Source organism: Anopheles moucheti, chromosome 3 (genome assembly GCF_943734755.1).
Source record: "Anopheles moucheti chromosome 3, idAnoMoucSN_F20_07, whole genome shotgun sequence".
In the NCBI taxonomy this organism is placed as follows: domain Eukaryota; kingdom Metazoa; phylum Arthropoda; class Insecta; order Diptera; family Culicidae; genus Anopheles; species Anopheles moucheti.
The window spans coordinates 43,077,651-43,093,523 of NC_069141.1; the positions used below are offsets into that span (position 1 = coordinate 43,077,651).

The following is a 15,873-nucleotide window of genomic DNA, read 5'->3' on the forward strand; positions in this document are numbered from 1 at the left end:
CAAAAGTACATGCGCGAACGGCATCCGGCACACGCTTGCAGCTAGACGGCGAGTTTGAGGCTAACGTAACGATGAACGGAACGACCAAATTCGTAACGATCCGTGTTTTTCCATCGGATCTAGAACTGTTAGGAGCAGACTTGGTGCATAATTTCTCTCTAGGAACGATACCGATGGATGCATTCTGTAACAGAATCGAGGGCGAATCTGCTAAATGGGAGAGCAGATTCCCTGCTGTTTTCAACGGCACCGGTTTATGCACCAAGGCGAAAATACATCTGCAAGTGAAAGAAAACGTACGTCCTACTTTTTGTCCGAAGCGCCCGGTTGCTTACGCGATGCAAGCAACCGTCGAAAAGGAGCTTAATCGGTTGGAATCGCTAAACGTAATCACGCCAGTCGACTATTCAGAGTGGGCTGCGCCGATCGTCGTCGTTAGAAAAGGAAACGGCAGCATTAGAATCTGCGGAGATTATTCGACGGGACTTAATTCTGCGCTCCAGTCTTACGAATACCCTTTACCGCTCCCTGACGATATTTTCGCGAAGTTAGCGCAGTGCAGATTCTTTAGTAAAATTGACCTGTCCGATGCGTTTTTGCAGGTCGAAATCGATGCGAAATACCGTCCCCTGCTCACCATAAATACGCACCGTGGCCTATACCACTACAATCGATTACCACCGGGCGTAAAGATAGCTCCGGCCGCGTTTCAACAACTAATCGATGCAATGCTCGCGGGATTGAAAGGCACATCCGGCTATATGGATGACGTAATCGTTGGCGGTAAAACGGAACGCGAGCACGACGAAAATCTCCTGAACCTTTTTCGCAGAATCCAGGAGTACGGTTTCACAATCCGTGCGGAAAAGTGTGCGCTAAAAATGCAGCAAATTGAGTATCTGGGTTTCATCGTTGATCGTCGTGGCCTCAGGCCAAACCCAGCAAAGATCGACGCTATCCTCAAGCTGCCGGCACCAACAAACGTTAGCGAAGTCAGATCATACTTAGGCGCAGTAAATTATTATGGTAAATTTGTTCCGAAAATGCGCGACCTAAGGTATCCTCTAGATGTGCTCTTACAGAACGAAAGCAAATTCATCTGGACTCGCGAATGCGAACGCGCTTTCACACAGTTTAAAGATATACTGTCATCGGATTTGCTACTAACGCATTATAACCCAAACGCCGAAATAGTAGTATCTGCAGACGCATCATCGGTGGGACTTGGCGCAACTATTAGCCACAAATTTGCGGATGGCTCAGTAAAGGTTGTTCAGCACGCATCAAGGGCGCTCACGAAAGCTGAAGAAAAGTACAGCCAAATCGACCGCGAGGGTCTTGCCATCATTTTTGCGGTTAAGAAGTTCCACAAGATGCTCTACGGTCGGCATTTCCGTCTGCAAACAGACCATCGTCCCTTGTTAAGAATATTCGGGTCAAAGAAAGGGATTCCAGTTTACACGGCTAACAGACTGCAACGTTTCGCACTCTCTTTACAGTTATATGATTTCAGCATCGAGTATATACCCTCTGCGAAATTCGGAAACGCTGATTTATTATCCAGGCTGATAAGCGAGCATGCGAAACCGGATCCCGAATACGTCATAGCCAGCACTGAACTCGAGGATGATGTAAGTTTTGTAGCCATTCAATCGTTAAATGCATTTCCTCTTAATTTTAGAGACGTTGCGAACGCTACACGGGCTGATCCGGTACTGCGCAAAGTTCACCACTACATCATGCAAGGTTGGCCTAAAAACAACGCATACGGTCAAGAGTTGGCGCGCTTCTTCAATAGAAGCGAATCTCTCTCCATGGTACGAGGATGTATTTTGTTCGGGGAGAGGGTAGTATTACCTACCAGATTACGCCACAAATGTATTAAGCAATTGCATGAGGGTCATCCAGGAATGCAGCGTATGAAAGCGCTAGCCCGGAGTTACGTGTATTGGCCGGGTATGGATGATGACATAGTGAACCATGTTAGAGCGTGTCATGCTTGTGCGATTGCCGCAAAATCGACCCCTCACACTAAGCCGGTATCCTGGCCATCCAGTAAACGCCCTTGGGAACGCATTCATGTCGACTACGCGGGACCGATCGACGGCGAATATTTTTTGATCGTAGTTGACGCCTACACGAAATGGCCAGAGATCATCAAGACGAACAGTACAACTTCACCGGCAACGATAGCGATACTGAGGAGCCTTTTCGCAAGGTTTGGTTTTCCTGTGACGCTTGTAAGCGATAACGGACCGCAATTTTCTAGCGCTACATTTTCGGAGTTTTGCGCAAACCGCGGGATTCAACACATCACCAGCCCGCCATTCCATCCTCAGTCTAACGGACAGGCTGAACGTTTCGTCGACACCTTCAAGCGGTCTGTGAAGAAAATCATGGAAGGTGGAGCATCCCATGCAGAAGCGCTTGACATTTTTCTGCAAACATACCGAGCGACCCCCAATCCAGTGTTAGAGAAGCATCGGTCGCCAGCGGAGGTAATGTTCGGGAGAAAAATACGAACAGCAATGGAGCTGCTTATACCACCTTCAACGCCGGAAGCAGAGCCAGCAGGACGAGCCTGTTCCTTCCAGCGCGGCGATCTTGTATTTGCCAAATGGTACGCCCAAAATTCATGGAAATGGATTCCAGCAAAGATCGTTCGCGCATTAGGTAACGTGATGTACGAGATCGAAACGGATGATCACCGTGTACACCGCCGCCATGTAAACCAGCTACGCAAAAGGGTTACAACCAGCTCGCACCAGTCGTCCTCGCCAGCAGCTCGCCACCAACTACCGATCGACCTTTTAATGGAAGGTACATCCAGCGACGAACGGGCAGTGTCTGCTGGAAGCGCCATAAATGCATCATCGCCGATAGAGGCATTCCCCAGACCGGTACCTTTTATACCTAGCCGACGTCAACAGCCGAGAGGATCGCCACGCCGGTCTTCTAGGATTAGAAGACCTCCGCGTAGGTTTGAAGGATATAGGCTGCAAAATAAAAGGGGGAGATGATATGGTCCACCCTGATCCATCGGTAGATCTGTCACGGTAACTCACCGTTGACAAGCGACGGTCAGCGGTTGATGTGTGAGTGCAATCTACCGAAGGGTCAGCGTACGCGCTCGCTCTCGACACTCCGATACTAGAAGGGCAAGTGAGCGGACCAGCAAGCGCGCGTAACGGAAGAGCAAGCCGGCTCGAAATGTATGTTTGTAATGTTCGTGAAACGTGTGAATATAGTGTTATGTTAAAGTACCTAATCGTCTAAATGTTCAAGTAACATACGCGAAAGAAAAGAAACACAAAAAAAGCATATTACTAAAGGGTGCACTCCAACTCATTATTGCATCATTTAATTGTTGACGAGTGCAAAGCGGTGACATAATGGAAACATGTGTGTCACCGTACCCTGTTGAATTGTCACGAGGTTCACGTTAATTTCCACTACGAAATTATGCACTATCCGTGAAATTATCTTTCCCCTCCACATTTACTACTGCTGAAACTGCTGGCAGCTGAATGTGCCGAATCTAAAGCCGTGTTTGTTTAACTGTAGCTGTAATCTGTAGCACAAACGCTTCTTAAAATTAGAACCATGCAGATAAATAACTATTACGTTATTTAATTAAAAAACATGTTCATGTTTGTTTTTAGTATCTTTAATTTCATCCTTTATTAATACATTTCAGATTTACATGACTGGTGTAACAAAGTACATGTGTGATATTTGCCATTTCACTAATTCGATGTAAAATATTTATTTTTTTATCCGAGAATACGCGAATTTCTATTTTTAGTTCCAAAGGTACGATACAAGATAACGAAATATAGAGGTGTATAAGAATGGCTGCGATTAACCGGACATGTTGGAGAAATACGCAACAAACCGAACAGTATCGCCATCTGACGGCATCGAGGCTTCGAAACGAAACACTAACTGTTGTGGTGTGATTTACTTCTTGCTGCCCTTTCCAGTAGGTTTGCTTCCCTTCGCTGCAGGCCCAGACCCTGTAGCGTTCGTGACCGATATGCGAACTTTAGTGTTCGTAGCCTCCGGCCCACCGGCACTCGCCTTCTTCCCGGGTTCTCCTTTATGGGTAACATTTTTCCAACCCGGTCCAGTGTTCGTAGCCTCCGGCCCACCGGCACTCGCCTTCTTCCATGGTCCTTCTTTTTGTGTCACATTTTTCCAACCCGGTCCAGTGTTCGTAGTCTCCGGCCCAACGGCACCTGCCTTCTTCCATGGTCCTCCTTTTTGTGTCACATTTTTCCAACCCGGTCCAGTGTTCGTAGTCTCCGGCCCACCGGCACCCGCCTTCTTCCATGGTCCTCCTTTTTGTGTCACATTTTTCCAACCCGGTCCAGTGTTCGTAGTCTCCGGCCCACCGGCACCCGCCTTCTTCCATGGTCCTCCTTTTTGTGTCACATTTTTCCAACCCGGTCTAGTGTTCGTAGTCTCCGGCCCAACGGCACCCGCCTTCTTCCATGGTCCTCCTTTTTGTGTCACATTTTTCCAACCCGGTCCAGTGTTTGTAGTCTCCGGCCCACCGGCACCTGCCTTCTTCCATGGTCCTCCTTTTTGTGTCACATTTTTCCAACCCGGTCTAGTGTTCGTAGTCTCCGGCCCAACGGCACCCGCCTTCTTCCATGGTCCTCCTTTTTGTGTCACATTTTTCCAACCCGGTCCAGTGTTCGTAGTCTCCGGCCCACCGGCACCCGCCTTCTTCCATGGTCCTCCTTTTTGTGTCACATTTGTCCAACCCGGTCCAGTAGCTGCCCTGGAGGTGGCGTCACCTTTCGCATGGTTCGATACTCCACCACGTACTCCGGGAGCTTTGGATTGTGCTTCTTTCCGTTGGTGGAGCGTTGTTTTCTGCTTGTGATCATGTTGTTCTTTTGCAGGATCATCTGTACGGAAGCCGACCGTTTTTTTCCGCGAAACGGGTGCACTGTCACTGACACGATCTTTGCCATCGGAAGTCGGCTGGTTGGTAGATTCGTCGTTGTCATTTCCATTTAGATTCGTCCGTTTCATGTCATTCGTACTTTTCTCTTTAGTCGAACCCAGTATGACGGAGGCGGGTTTGGGACCGTGGGATGGACGACCGGTACGCCACGGACGACGGGTAACAGGTCTGGTCGTTGGAGCGGTTGCAAATATAATCTGACGAGGAACATAGCTGTAAGAGCTGGTCGATGTGGACTCCTCCTTCTGGCTCATTTGGTGTGCGCAATCGATACAACGAAATCGGCAAATGTGGCACAATCGACACGATTGGAAACAAGCTTCCATTGTGTCCAAACCGTAGAAAGATGTTTTTCCATTTAGTGCCGGCCCCAATTTTGCCAAAGGTTCCTCCTTTTGGGTTTTGTTGCAACACTTTGGACAGCAGTACTGGATTGACAGCCAATTCAAACAGGCGTTGCAACGTTCACAACAGCAGAAACAGCGTTCCATCATGTAAGCTGGTGTAAGATGGTTGCTTTGATAGGAATGATTATATTTCGATGTTGTCAAAGGTTTATATTAGCTAGTCGACGTATGGTTGCTTCGATTGTAAATTTCTGAATGCTTATATTTCAATGTTGCCTGTCAAATAGTACTGTCAAATAGAACTGTCAAATAGTGCAGGATTTGCTTTCCTAACAGGTTTCAGTCGTCGTAAAAAAATTCCTTCACGCTTCTTTGCAGCCCATCAACGAAATGAAGAAGACGACAATCTGTTCAAAGTCCAAAATGTGTATTTTAACAGATTATATTTTGATTTAACTTGTGAAAAAATTATAATCTGTATCCAAAAGGATAGGGTTTTGCAATGAAAGATCCAAGAAAATAATGAAAAAGCTAAACTGAAACTACATGTGTATCCTTAAAAATATTTCGACTTCTGAACATGACCTAATTAATCGAATCGAACGCTTCTTAAGCAAAAAAATTAATTTCCAATAGCAATAAAATAAAAAAAGAATCAATTTTTTCCTTCGTGCAATTTAATGTATGTGTACAAGTGCGTATGTTTAATATTTTATTTATTTTTATTATTTATTAGCTGAACCACTTGTGATAATTTCCAAATAATAGTTTTTAAGAAAAAAATTCATAAAAATATCGATTACTATTGTAGCTTTTAAACGTCTTTCAGCGTTAAATAACGGTGATTTCACTTATTAGATGTGGTTGAAACTTCATTCTGAAAAAAAAGATTGCGGCTGTGTGTAGGCAATCGGAGAACATGTCTAATGGGCATCAATTCAAATCAACACTAGAATGGTTAAAATTTTATACCAACAAAACCTATTATCGTAGTAGACAGTTCTCAATGTTTTGCTTATTTTCTATTGCATTACCGTATTGCCGAAAAATAGTGATAAGACTCCGTGGATGTATTATAAAATGTGCCATATAAGCTATCAACACTACGAGCCGCTTTCTAACAACCACAATCGCCGCGATAGCTTGAGTAATAGTGTGCGTGACATCTCCTGCCTTTTGCAGCCGACCGAAGCGCGCCGAATGAACGAGCAAGCACCGTCAGTCAGTTCTCGAACGACCAGGCGTCCGCTTCAAGCGACGTCACCATTTTCTGTTGCGGCTGTACAGCGAAACGTTGGTGACCGAGAAAGGATATTAAAGCAGAGCACGAGCTGTGCAAGCGGAAACGAGTGCCGAGCCTGAACTATCCGGCCGTTACGCAGACTGCACTGCTGGAAGGACCGGAAGCGCTTAAACCTTTATGTTGCAACGCAACGTTCTTTTCAATTTCGTTTTCACCACCGCGGACGCGTTTATTAACACCAAATTTTGCAAGTTTCTTAAACCAATTTTATTTCCTACTTCAAACTTAACGTCTTTCGCGGAGCACTTTCTTTTGGTTTTGGACCGGTTTTGGTTTTGTGGTTCGGTTTGGCGCGGGTGTAGTTCGGCTTCGCTAGAGGTGTAATTCGGGATGCGCGGCTTGTCTTGGGTGCGCGTTAAAAAATTACACGTCCTTTCGCTGGCGGGTTTCGACTGTGAATCCCTAAAATCGATGGCGCACACGCGATCCGTAACGGCACTGTCACCCGTCACCGAACTGTCACCGTCATTACGTCAGGTGACATAAACAAAAACGAATCATACGTTCACCGTTGTCTACAACACTTTATCTAAAGTAATAATGTAAGTAATTTCATAGAAGTAGACGTCCGTTACTTAATTTAACAATTTGCTCTCCTTCCCTCATCTACCTTTTCAGTCATAGAGTAAACGTGTTTCTGCTCATCTACCAGCTCGGTACTTGCTGCGTGTACGTTGTGTTTGTGTCGTCTAACATTAAGGCCATTGCTGACTACTACACCGATACCGATGTGCGGCTATACATGCTGATCATTCTTCTGCCACTCATCCTGATCAACTGGGTCTGTAGCCACTTGCAGGAGCTGCCTCTTCCGTTGCACTAAACCACGTACTAATTCGTCGTTTGACTGTTACCGGATCTCCCATTGTGTAGGTTAGGAATCTGAAATCATTGGCACCATTCTCGACGGTAGCTAATTTTGTCACGCTCGTCTCGTTCGGCATCATCTTGTACTACATCTTCCGCGAGCCCATCTCGTTCGAGAATCGCGACAAAGTCGGCACAATGAGCGGTTTCGCGCTCTTCTTCGGCACAGTGCTATTCGCTTTGGAAGCAATCGGTGTGGTGAGTAAGCAGTTGTTTGTGCTACGATATTCGATAATGCGGTTACAAATGTCTTATTGCTTTTAGATCCTGCCATTGGAGAATGAGATGAAAACTCCGAAAAAGTTCGGTGGTAGTTTTGGTGTGCTGAACAAGGCAATGATCCTGATCGTCACACTGTACATTGGTATGGGCTTTTTCGGATATCTGAACTACGGTTCAGCTATAAAGGGATCGATAACGTTGAATCTGCCTGAGAAAAAATGTAAGCAGTTTGATCAGCCATTGTAGCAGAGATCGTATGATTAAATGATTTACTTTGCTCTTCTCCTCCCTCAGCTTGGCCCAGTGCGTTAAGGGAATGTTAGCCTTTGCCATCTACATCACCCACGGGCTGGCGTGTTACGTAGCGATAGATATCACCTGGAACGACTACTTGAAGAAGAATTTGGGTGATTCTCCACGAAGCACCTTTTATGAGTACATCGCACGAACGGTGCTAGTGTTAATCACATGTACGTATAGATTTATTTGGATTCCAGCGCGGATTTGCTCATCTAATGCACTTCTCCTCTCATAACAGTCTTGCTGGCAGTGGCCATTCCCAATCTGGAACTCTTCATTTCGCTGTTCGGAGCACTGTGCCTTTCTGCCCTGGGCATTGCATTCCCTGCATTGATACAAACCTGCACGTACGGGCACCATCGGCAGGGTATGGCAAAGGTGTGGATGGTTGCGAAGAACAGCGTTATTGGCGTGGTAGCCATGCTGGGGCTGGTGATCGGTACCTCGACCAGCATGATCGAAATCATTCACACCCTCGGACATGACGATTGAGGATTGTGCGGCTGTGTGCGCTAGCAATAAACAAGCAGCGAAAATCAACATCCGCAACCAACATGAAGTATTGATTCGCCATCTTTTCACTCCATCATTACAAATAAGTATTACTCGACACGTAAACAGCGCACCTGGCGACAGAGAGAAAGTGCACTTTTGAGGGCAGGACTGTGAGGGGTGTGTTATGTGAATGTGTGTGAGAGAGAAAGAGACAGGGTGGAACATTTGGAACAGAAAGAAGATAATTGTTAGAGCCATAACCATTCCTATGCTAAATGCGTCGAGAAGTCAAAGCGTTAGCTGTAGCTGTCGAACTACTACCGAGCTGCTCCTGATCTCCTGATCATGATGTGACAAGCGATGGTTTACCGGTCTGCCGGTCCATTTGCCGTCAGCTGTTCAATCATTTCTATCATATGTGCTTTTATTTTAAGGTGTTCTTGCACATTCATTCGATGTTCCCTATGATCGCAACGATCGCAACTGTGAAGCGGTGGTGTATGTGCATGAAGCCCACCAGGACGAACATATCTATCTTGTAAGACTAGCTAAGCGTAGCGAAATGATCAAACGGAAAATTGAAAAGTTGTGTACATAGCGTAAGTGAAGTTGCAATAAACTAGTATTTTAAAGAAAACAGCTATGCTGGAGCGATGTGTTCTCTTTATGTATTGCAGTCCGACCGGCAACCTCTCCTAATAAAACTTTTTTTTAACGTATAAGACAACCTAGCTGATTTATTGGTAGTTGGAGTAAGCCTGTTAGTACCGTATACATTTCATACATTCCGCTACGGGTGGTCCCCAAGAAGCTTAACCCATTACATCACTTCATCGTATTCAACTTGATACGCAAAAATACACTATTTTAACAAGTTTACACGTATGCTTTAAATCAAAAGCGTGAGGTATATTTCGTTCGACCTTTAGCTTTATCGCACCTAAATTTCATCTGTTGAAATGACTAAAGGCTATCGCCTCACGTGTTAAAACTTTCTGAAAGCTTTCCAAATTATTGTTTATTTTTAGAGCATTTGAACAAAAACCGTGTTTAATGATACCAGATGATAATTTAAGAGTTCTTTTAGTGCTAGTTCCACTTTGTAGGTCAATTTTGACCGTTTATATCAGCGGCGGATCAAACGGTAGGCGGTGTAGGCGGTCGCAAAAAATTTGTGTACTAGTAACTTTCCACTTTCCACTTTCCATATGCAAAATTTTCCTCTTCCTTTCGAAGAAACTTGGTGAGCGAGAGTGTAAATTGTTCAGTTTTTCATCGGAAAATGTTTGCCACTTGTTTTTGACGAAATTGTTGTTCAGACTATTAATACGGTTAGATTAGTGTTTTATGATGTAATAAAAGACAATTTATTATAGGACTTGTGAATTCAGTTCACCAAGAAAGAAAATCTACAGCATTTCGGATGAGGAACAATGTAACAAAAGAATAAAAATCACTGTAAAGTTTAGCATTACACAAATAACAAAACAATAGCTCATAAAGTATAAAAAGAAGCTAAAAGAAGAGAAAACAACTTGCAATGTAAATATAAATATAAAAAAGGTTACTTTTGTTAGAGCCGGTAAAGAACTCATGTGCACACGCGGTGGCTGATGGATGTGAACTGAACTTGTCCTTTTATTTTATTGACAGTTGAGGTGTGTACAGTTGAGTGTATACAGTCGAGGTATGACACATTGTTATATTCGTACTTTATCATATTTTAACACTCCCCCTCAATGTGACATATCTAGTTTTCTTAATCCTATTTGTTCCAAATTTTCATGTAATTTTTGCGGTCCTAACGGTTTTGTCAAAAGATCTGCTTTCATTTTATCCGTTGGACAGTATTCAATTTTTATCGTTCTGTTTTCGCACAATTCTTTAATAAATTGGTATTTAGTATCAATATGTTTGGATCTTCTACTTATGCGCTCCGTTTTTATGAAGTTTATGCATCCCTGATTGTCTTCATTTATAATGGTTGGATGTTTTTGAGTTTCTCCGAAATCTGTTAGTAGCTGCCTTATCCATATTGTTTCCTGACAACATTCACTTAATGCAATGTATTCACTTTCCATAGAGGACAGTGATACACACTGTTGGCGTCTACTAGCCCACATTATCGTTCCACCACCGTATTGGAACAACATGCCAGTAGTGGATTTTCGTGTTTCTACATCACCACTCCAATCTGCATCAGAATAACCGAGCAGCTTGTGTTTACAATTATTACCTAGTTCTAGATGGTAATCTTTTGTTCCTTTTAAGTATCTCAATATGCGTTTTGCAGCTGTCCAATCCTGTTCAGTTGGATTGCTAAACTTTCGTCCGAGAATTGCTACACTAGTAGCTATGTCTGGTCGAGCTACTACTGCTAGATAAATTAATCCACCGATTAAGCTTCGGTATTTTGTAGTATCTGCGAAGCTATTTCCTTCAACTATGGTTTTTGCATAGGCTACATCCATGGGAGTGGATATTGGTTTACAGTCCGTCATTCCGAAGTCTTCAAGTAGTTTTTCTATGTAGTTCTTCAGATTAAGATGAAATGTATTATTTTTCCTTATTACTTCTACGCCTAGGAAATTCCGAACTGCTCCTAAATCGATGATATTAAATTTTTCCTTTAATTTACTTATTGTTTCTTCCATTTCTTTGATGTTATTCGAGGCTATAAGTATATCATCTACATATACCATTAGGAATGACTTTTGATTTCCAATCTGTTTTGAATAAAGACAAGGATCTGCTTTTGCTGCAATGTATCCAATCGATACTAAGACTTGGCTTAATTTCTTGTACCAACATTTTGCTGATTGTCGCAATCCGTAAATACTCCTATTTAATTTGCATACCAGGTGTTCTTTTCCTGGTTTTTCATAACCAGGAGGTTGTTTCATGTAAACCTCTTCTTCCAAATTTCCGTACAAATATGCAGTTTTTACATCTATATGATTTACTTTCATGCCTTTCATTGCCGCTATAGTTAAGAAAATACGGAACGTAGTTTGTTTCGTTACTGGGGCATAAACATCATTTATGTCTATTCCGGATTCTTGAGCAAATCCCTGGGCTACGAGTCTAGCTTTAAACTTTATGATTTTATTATCTGCATCTCTTTTGATTTTAAACACCCATTTTGAACCTATTACCTTGTGTCCTTGTGGTAATTCTGTTATGTTCCATGTTTCGTGCTGTTCATGAGCTTTTAGCTCATCTTCCATAGCTTTTCTCCAATTATCATCTGCTAAAGCTTGGTTATAATTTACTGGCTCATTTTTCTCGACACGTATGTCAGCCAAATAAGAAAGATTAAAATCGTCTAAATAATTTGGAGTTTTTCCTTTGTTTTCACGATTTGATTTTCTAATATTTTCTATTGGAATATTTGTTTCATCATTTGTTTGTAATATTTCATTTTGTTCTTCATTCGCTATTGGAATATTTGTTTCATTAGTTGTTTTTAATTTTTCATTTTGTTCTTCATTCACTGTTGGAATATTTGTCTCATTAGTTTCATTTTCAGATTTTTCTTCATTCTGTTTACCAATGATTACTTCAAATTCGATATCTTCTTCCTGTTCGGTATCAATTCTATTTTCTTTTCCGATCTTTTCTATAGCAATTTTCTCTTCTTTTAATTCGTTAATGAATCGAGCATCTCTGCTTATAGTTATTTTGCTTGTGGTAGTATTTAGGAAACGATAAGCTTTCTGATTAGCAGCATACCCTACAAAAACTAGTTTCTCAGCCTTTTTATCTAATTTTTGACGTTTCTGTTCAGGTATGTGTACGTATGCTACGCTACCAAAAATTCTCATATGGCCAACATTTGGTTTTCTATTGTGCCATTTTTCAAAAGGTGTACATTTTATCGGAGCTGTGTAAGTTCTATTCTGTATGTAATTAGCAGTAAGTACAGCTTCTCCCCAAAACTTTTTGTTTAGTTTAGCGTCAAATAACAAACATTTTGCCATTTCTATTAGTGATCTGTTTTTCCTTTCCGCTACACCGTTAGATTGCGGTGAATAAGGTGTCGTAAATTGAGGTTCAATACCTTCTTTTCGATAAAAATCTAACAGCTCTTTGTTATTATATTCTCCCCCTCCATCAGATCTTATATACTTGGGGTTCCTGCCATATAAATTTTTTACCCATGACACATATTCCATAATTTTATACTTCACATCTGATTTGTTTGTAAGTAGAAAAATTACCGTATAGCGGCTGTAATCGTCGATGATTGTCATGATATATTTGTTACCACTAGGTGTTTCAATTTCTAGTGGACCACACACGTCTGTATGTATGACATCTAACACTTTTGGGGATGTTTGTTCTTGCCTTGAATGAAAAGGTAATCTTGTAAATTTTCCTTTTAAACATGATTCGCATTCATGCACTATACCACATTTTTTGTATTTTATCCCTGTCACCATGTTACCTTGGATCATTGATTCGATAGCTTGCCAGTCTCGATGTCCAAACGTTCGATGAAGATTATGTTGACAATTATCTGTGTGATAATTTTCAATCGCCGCATTCGCCGATTCTGCATATCCCAACACATACAATCCGCCGCGTTCCATCATCACTGCTTTTTCGTTGGTTTGTAGATTGATGATTTTTGCACCGTGTTTTTCAAAAATAACTTTAAAATGCTTTTCGGTTATTTTTCGTACGGATATCAAATTCGCTGCTAGGTCGGGGGCGTACTTCACGTTGCTTAGCGTTATTATTATTTCTTCGCCCTTTTGATTTACTCCGTTAACTTCGCATTTGCCTTTTCCAAGAACCAATATTTGTCTACCGTCGGCTATTGTTATAGTTTCGGCAGCACATTCAGTCAACTCGACGAATCGCTTTTTGTCTCCTGACATGTGTGTGGTTGCACCGCTGTCCAAAATCCATCCACGTTCTTTCCATGGATTAGTGCCAAGAGCAAAATTTGCTCCAACGTTTGTCTTCTTACAAGCGTCTGCTTTTGCGTTGCGACAGTCCTTTTTCATATGCCCCGGTTTGCGACAATAATTGCAAACAATTGATTGTCTTTTCGGCTTAAAGCCTCGGCTATGAAACGCCTGTTCGCCTTTAGTATTGTTTTGGTTGCGCTCAGCCAATCTGTTGTATTCATCGTTGATTCTCGCCTTCACCGATTCCAGTGAAATGCTGTTTTCAGGAGCACTGTCTAATGCCGTTACTAAGCCGTCATATGATGGAGGTAGACTTCTTAGAAGCATGCATATTCTAATTTCTTCTTCTAGTTTGGTTCCCGCAGCGTTTAACTTTTCACATATATGTTCAAACTTTCGAATATGTTCTTTTATGTCCCCGTTTGTATAGTTTATTCCACACAAATTTTTCAAAAGAGACACACGCATGGATCTAGTCGTTCGTTCGTGATGATTTTTTAGCGTTTCATACACGTCTTTTGCATTGACACAATCCCTGACTATAGTTAACTGATCATCGTCTAATAACAAAATTATGGTAGCTTTGGCCTTGGTGTTTGCCTTTATCCACGAAACTTTTGATTGTTCTTCTGGGGTTGGCAAGTCTTTCTCTACCACATCCCAAAGATCGTCTTTTATTAACACCATCTGCGCACGCACTTTCCATGTGGCCCAATTGTCGGCTGATAGCTTCGGTATACGTATTTTTTCATCCATTTTTTCTCTGACTTTCTTAGACACCACTTTCGCGAATTACAGAACACTGCTTTTGATTTTTATTCCTTTTGAGACCGTTAGCGCTCTGGGCCCATAACCTGTTAGAGCCGGTAAAGAACTCATGTGCACACGCGGTGGCTGATGGATGTGAACTGAACTTGTCCTTTTATTTTATTGACAGTTGAGGTGTGTACAGTTGAGTGTATACAGTCGAGGTATGACACATTGTTATATTCGTACTTTATCATATTTTAACAACTTTAAGGTTAGGTTACAACAGAATGTAAAACAAAACTTAAAAAGAAATATTAAGAATGTAAATAAATTACCATTAAAATTGGAATTTATGTAAAAAATTAGGTAAGATAATTTGTTATAACTTTATTAAAGCCTTAGCTGTTTTCGCTTGACTTGCATAATTACCAAATATTTTCAGTTCAAATTAGCTAAGTATCATAGGTATAGTACAGTGAAGATTTATGTTCTCGTTGAAACAGACGTGCTTTAAAACACACTTTTATTAATTTCAACTATTCGACAACTTCAATACTAATTCACCTTCTCTTAAGAAAATGAAAACATATTACTAAAGGGTGCACTCCAACTCATTATTGCATCATTTAATTGTTGACGAGTGCAAAGCGGTGACATAATGGAAACATGTGTGTCACCGTACCCTGTTGAATTGTCACGAGGTTCACGTTAATTTCCACTACGAAATTATGCACTATCCGTGAAATTATCTTTCCCCTCCACATTTACTACTGCTGAAACTGCTGGCAGCTGAATGTGCCGAATCTAAAGCCGTGTTTGTTTAACTGTAGCTGTAATCTGTAGCACAAACGCTTCTTAAAAATAGAACCATGCAGAAAAATAACTATTACGTTATTTAATTAAAAAACATGTTCATGTTTGTTTTTAGTATCTTTAATTTCATCCTTTATTAATACATTTCAGATTTACATGACTGGTGTAACAAAGTATATGTGTGATATTTGCCATTTCACTAATTCGATGTAAAATATTTATTTTTTTATCCGAGAATACGCGAATTTCTATTTTTAGTTCCAAAGGTACGATACAAGATAACGAAATATAGAGGTGTATAAGAATGGCTGCGATTAACCGGACATGTTGGAGAAATACGCAACAAACCGAACAGTATCGCCATCTGACGGCATCGAGGCTTCGAAACGAAACACTAACTGTTGTGGTGTGATTTACTTCTTGCTGCCCTTTCCAGTAGGTTTGCTTCCCTTCGCTGCAGGCCCAGACCCTGTAGAGTTCGTGACCGATATGCGAACTTTAGTGTTCGTAGCCTCCGGCCCACCGGCACTCGCCTTCTTCCCGGGTTCTCCTTTATGGGTAACATTTTTCCAACCCGGTCCAGTGTTCGTAGCCTCCGGCCCACCGGCACCCGCCTTCTTCCATGGTCCTCCTTTTTGTGTCACATTTTTCCAACCCGGTCTAGTGTTCGTAGTCTCCGGCCCAACGGCACCCGCCTTCTTCCATGGTCCTCCTTTTTGTGTCACATTTTTCCAACCCGGTCTAGTGTTCGTAGTCTCCGGCCCAACGGCACCTGCCTTCTTCCATGGTCCTCCTTTTTGTGTCACATTTTTCCAACCCGGTCCAGTGTTCGTAGTCTCCGGCCCACCGGCACCTGCCTTCTTCCATGGTCCTCCTTTTTGTGTC

General features: G+C 42.1%; 2 protein-coding genes across 2 annotated transcripts; both read left to right on the forward strand.

The window, feature by feature from the left end:
- Positions 1-3,231, forward strand: LOC128303812 (uncharacterized protein K02A2.6-like). The gene has a single exon (XM_053040883.1). The coding sequence runs from the start codon at positions 72-74 to the stop codon at positions 3,018-3,020; it is 2,949 nt and encodes a 982-aa protein (XP_052896843.1). The 5' UTR covers positions 1-71; the 3' UTR covers positions 3,021-3,231.
- Positions 3,232-6,402: 3,171 nt separating this feature from the next.
- Positions 6,403-8,794, forward strand: LOC128302724 (proton-coupled amino acid transporter-like protein CG1139). Its single transcript, XM_053039585.1, has 7 exons — positions 6,403-6,543; positions 6,633-6,757; positions 7,244-7,406; positions 7,499-7,690; positions 7,757-7,941; positions 8,009-8,184; positions 8,253-8,794. The coding sequence occupies exons 1-7, from the start codon at positions 6,403-6,405 to the stop codon at positions 8,504-8,506; spliced, it is 1,236 nt and encodes a 411-aa protein (XP_052895545.1). The 3' UTR covers positions 8,507-8,794.
- The last annotated feature ends 7,079 nt before the right edge of the window (positions 8,795-15,873 follow it).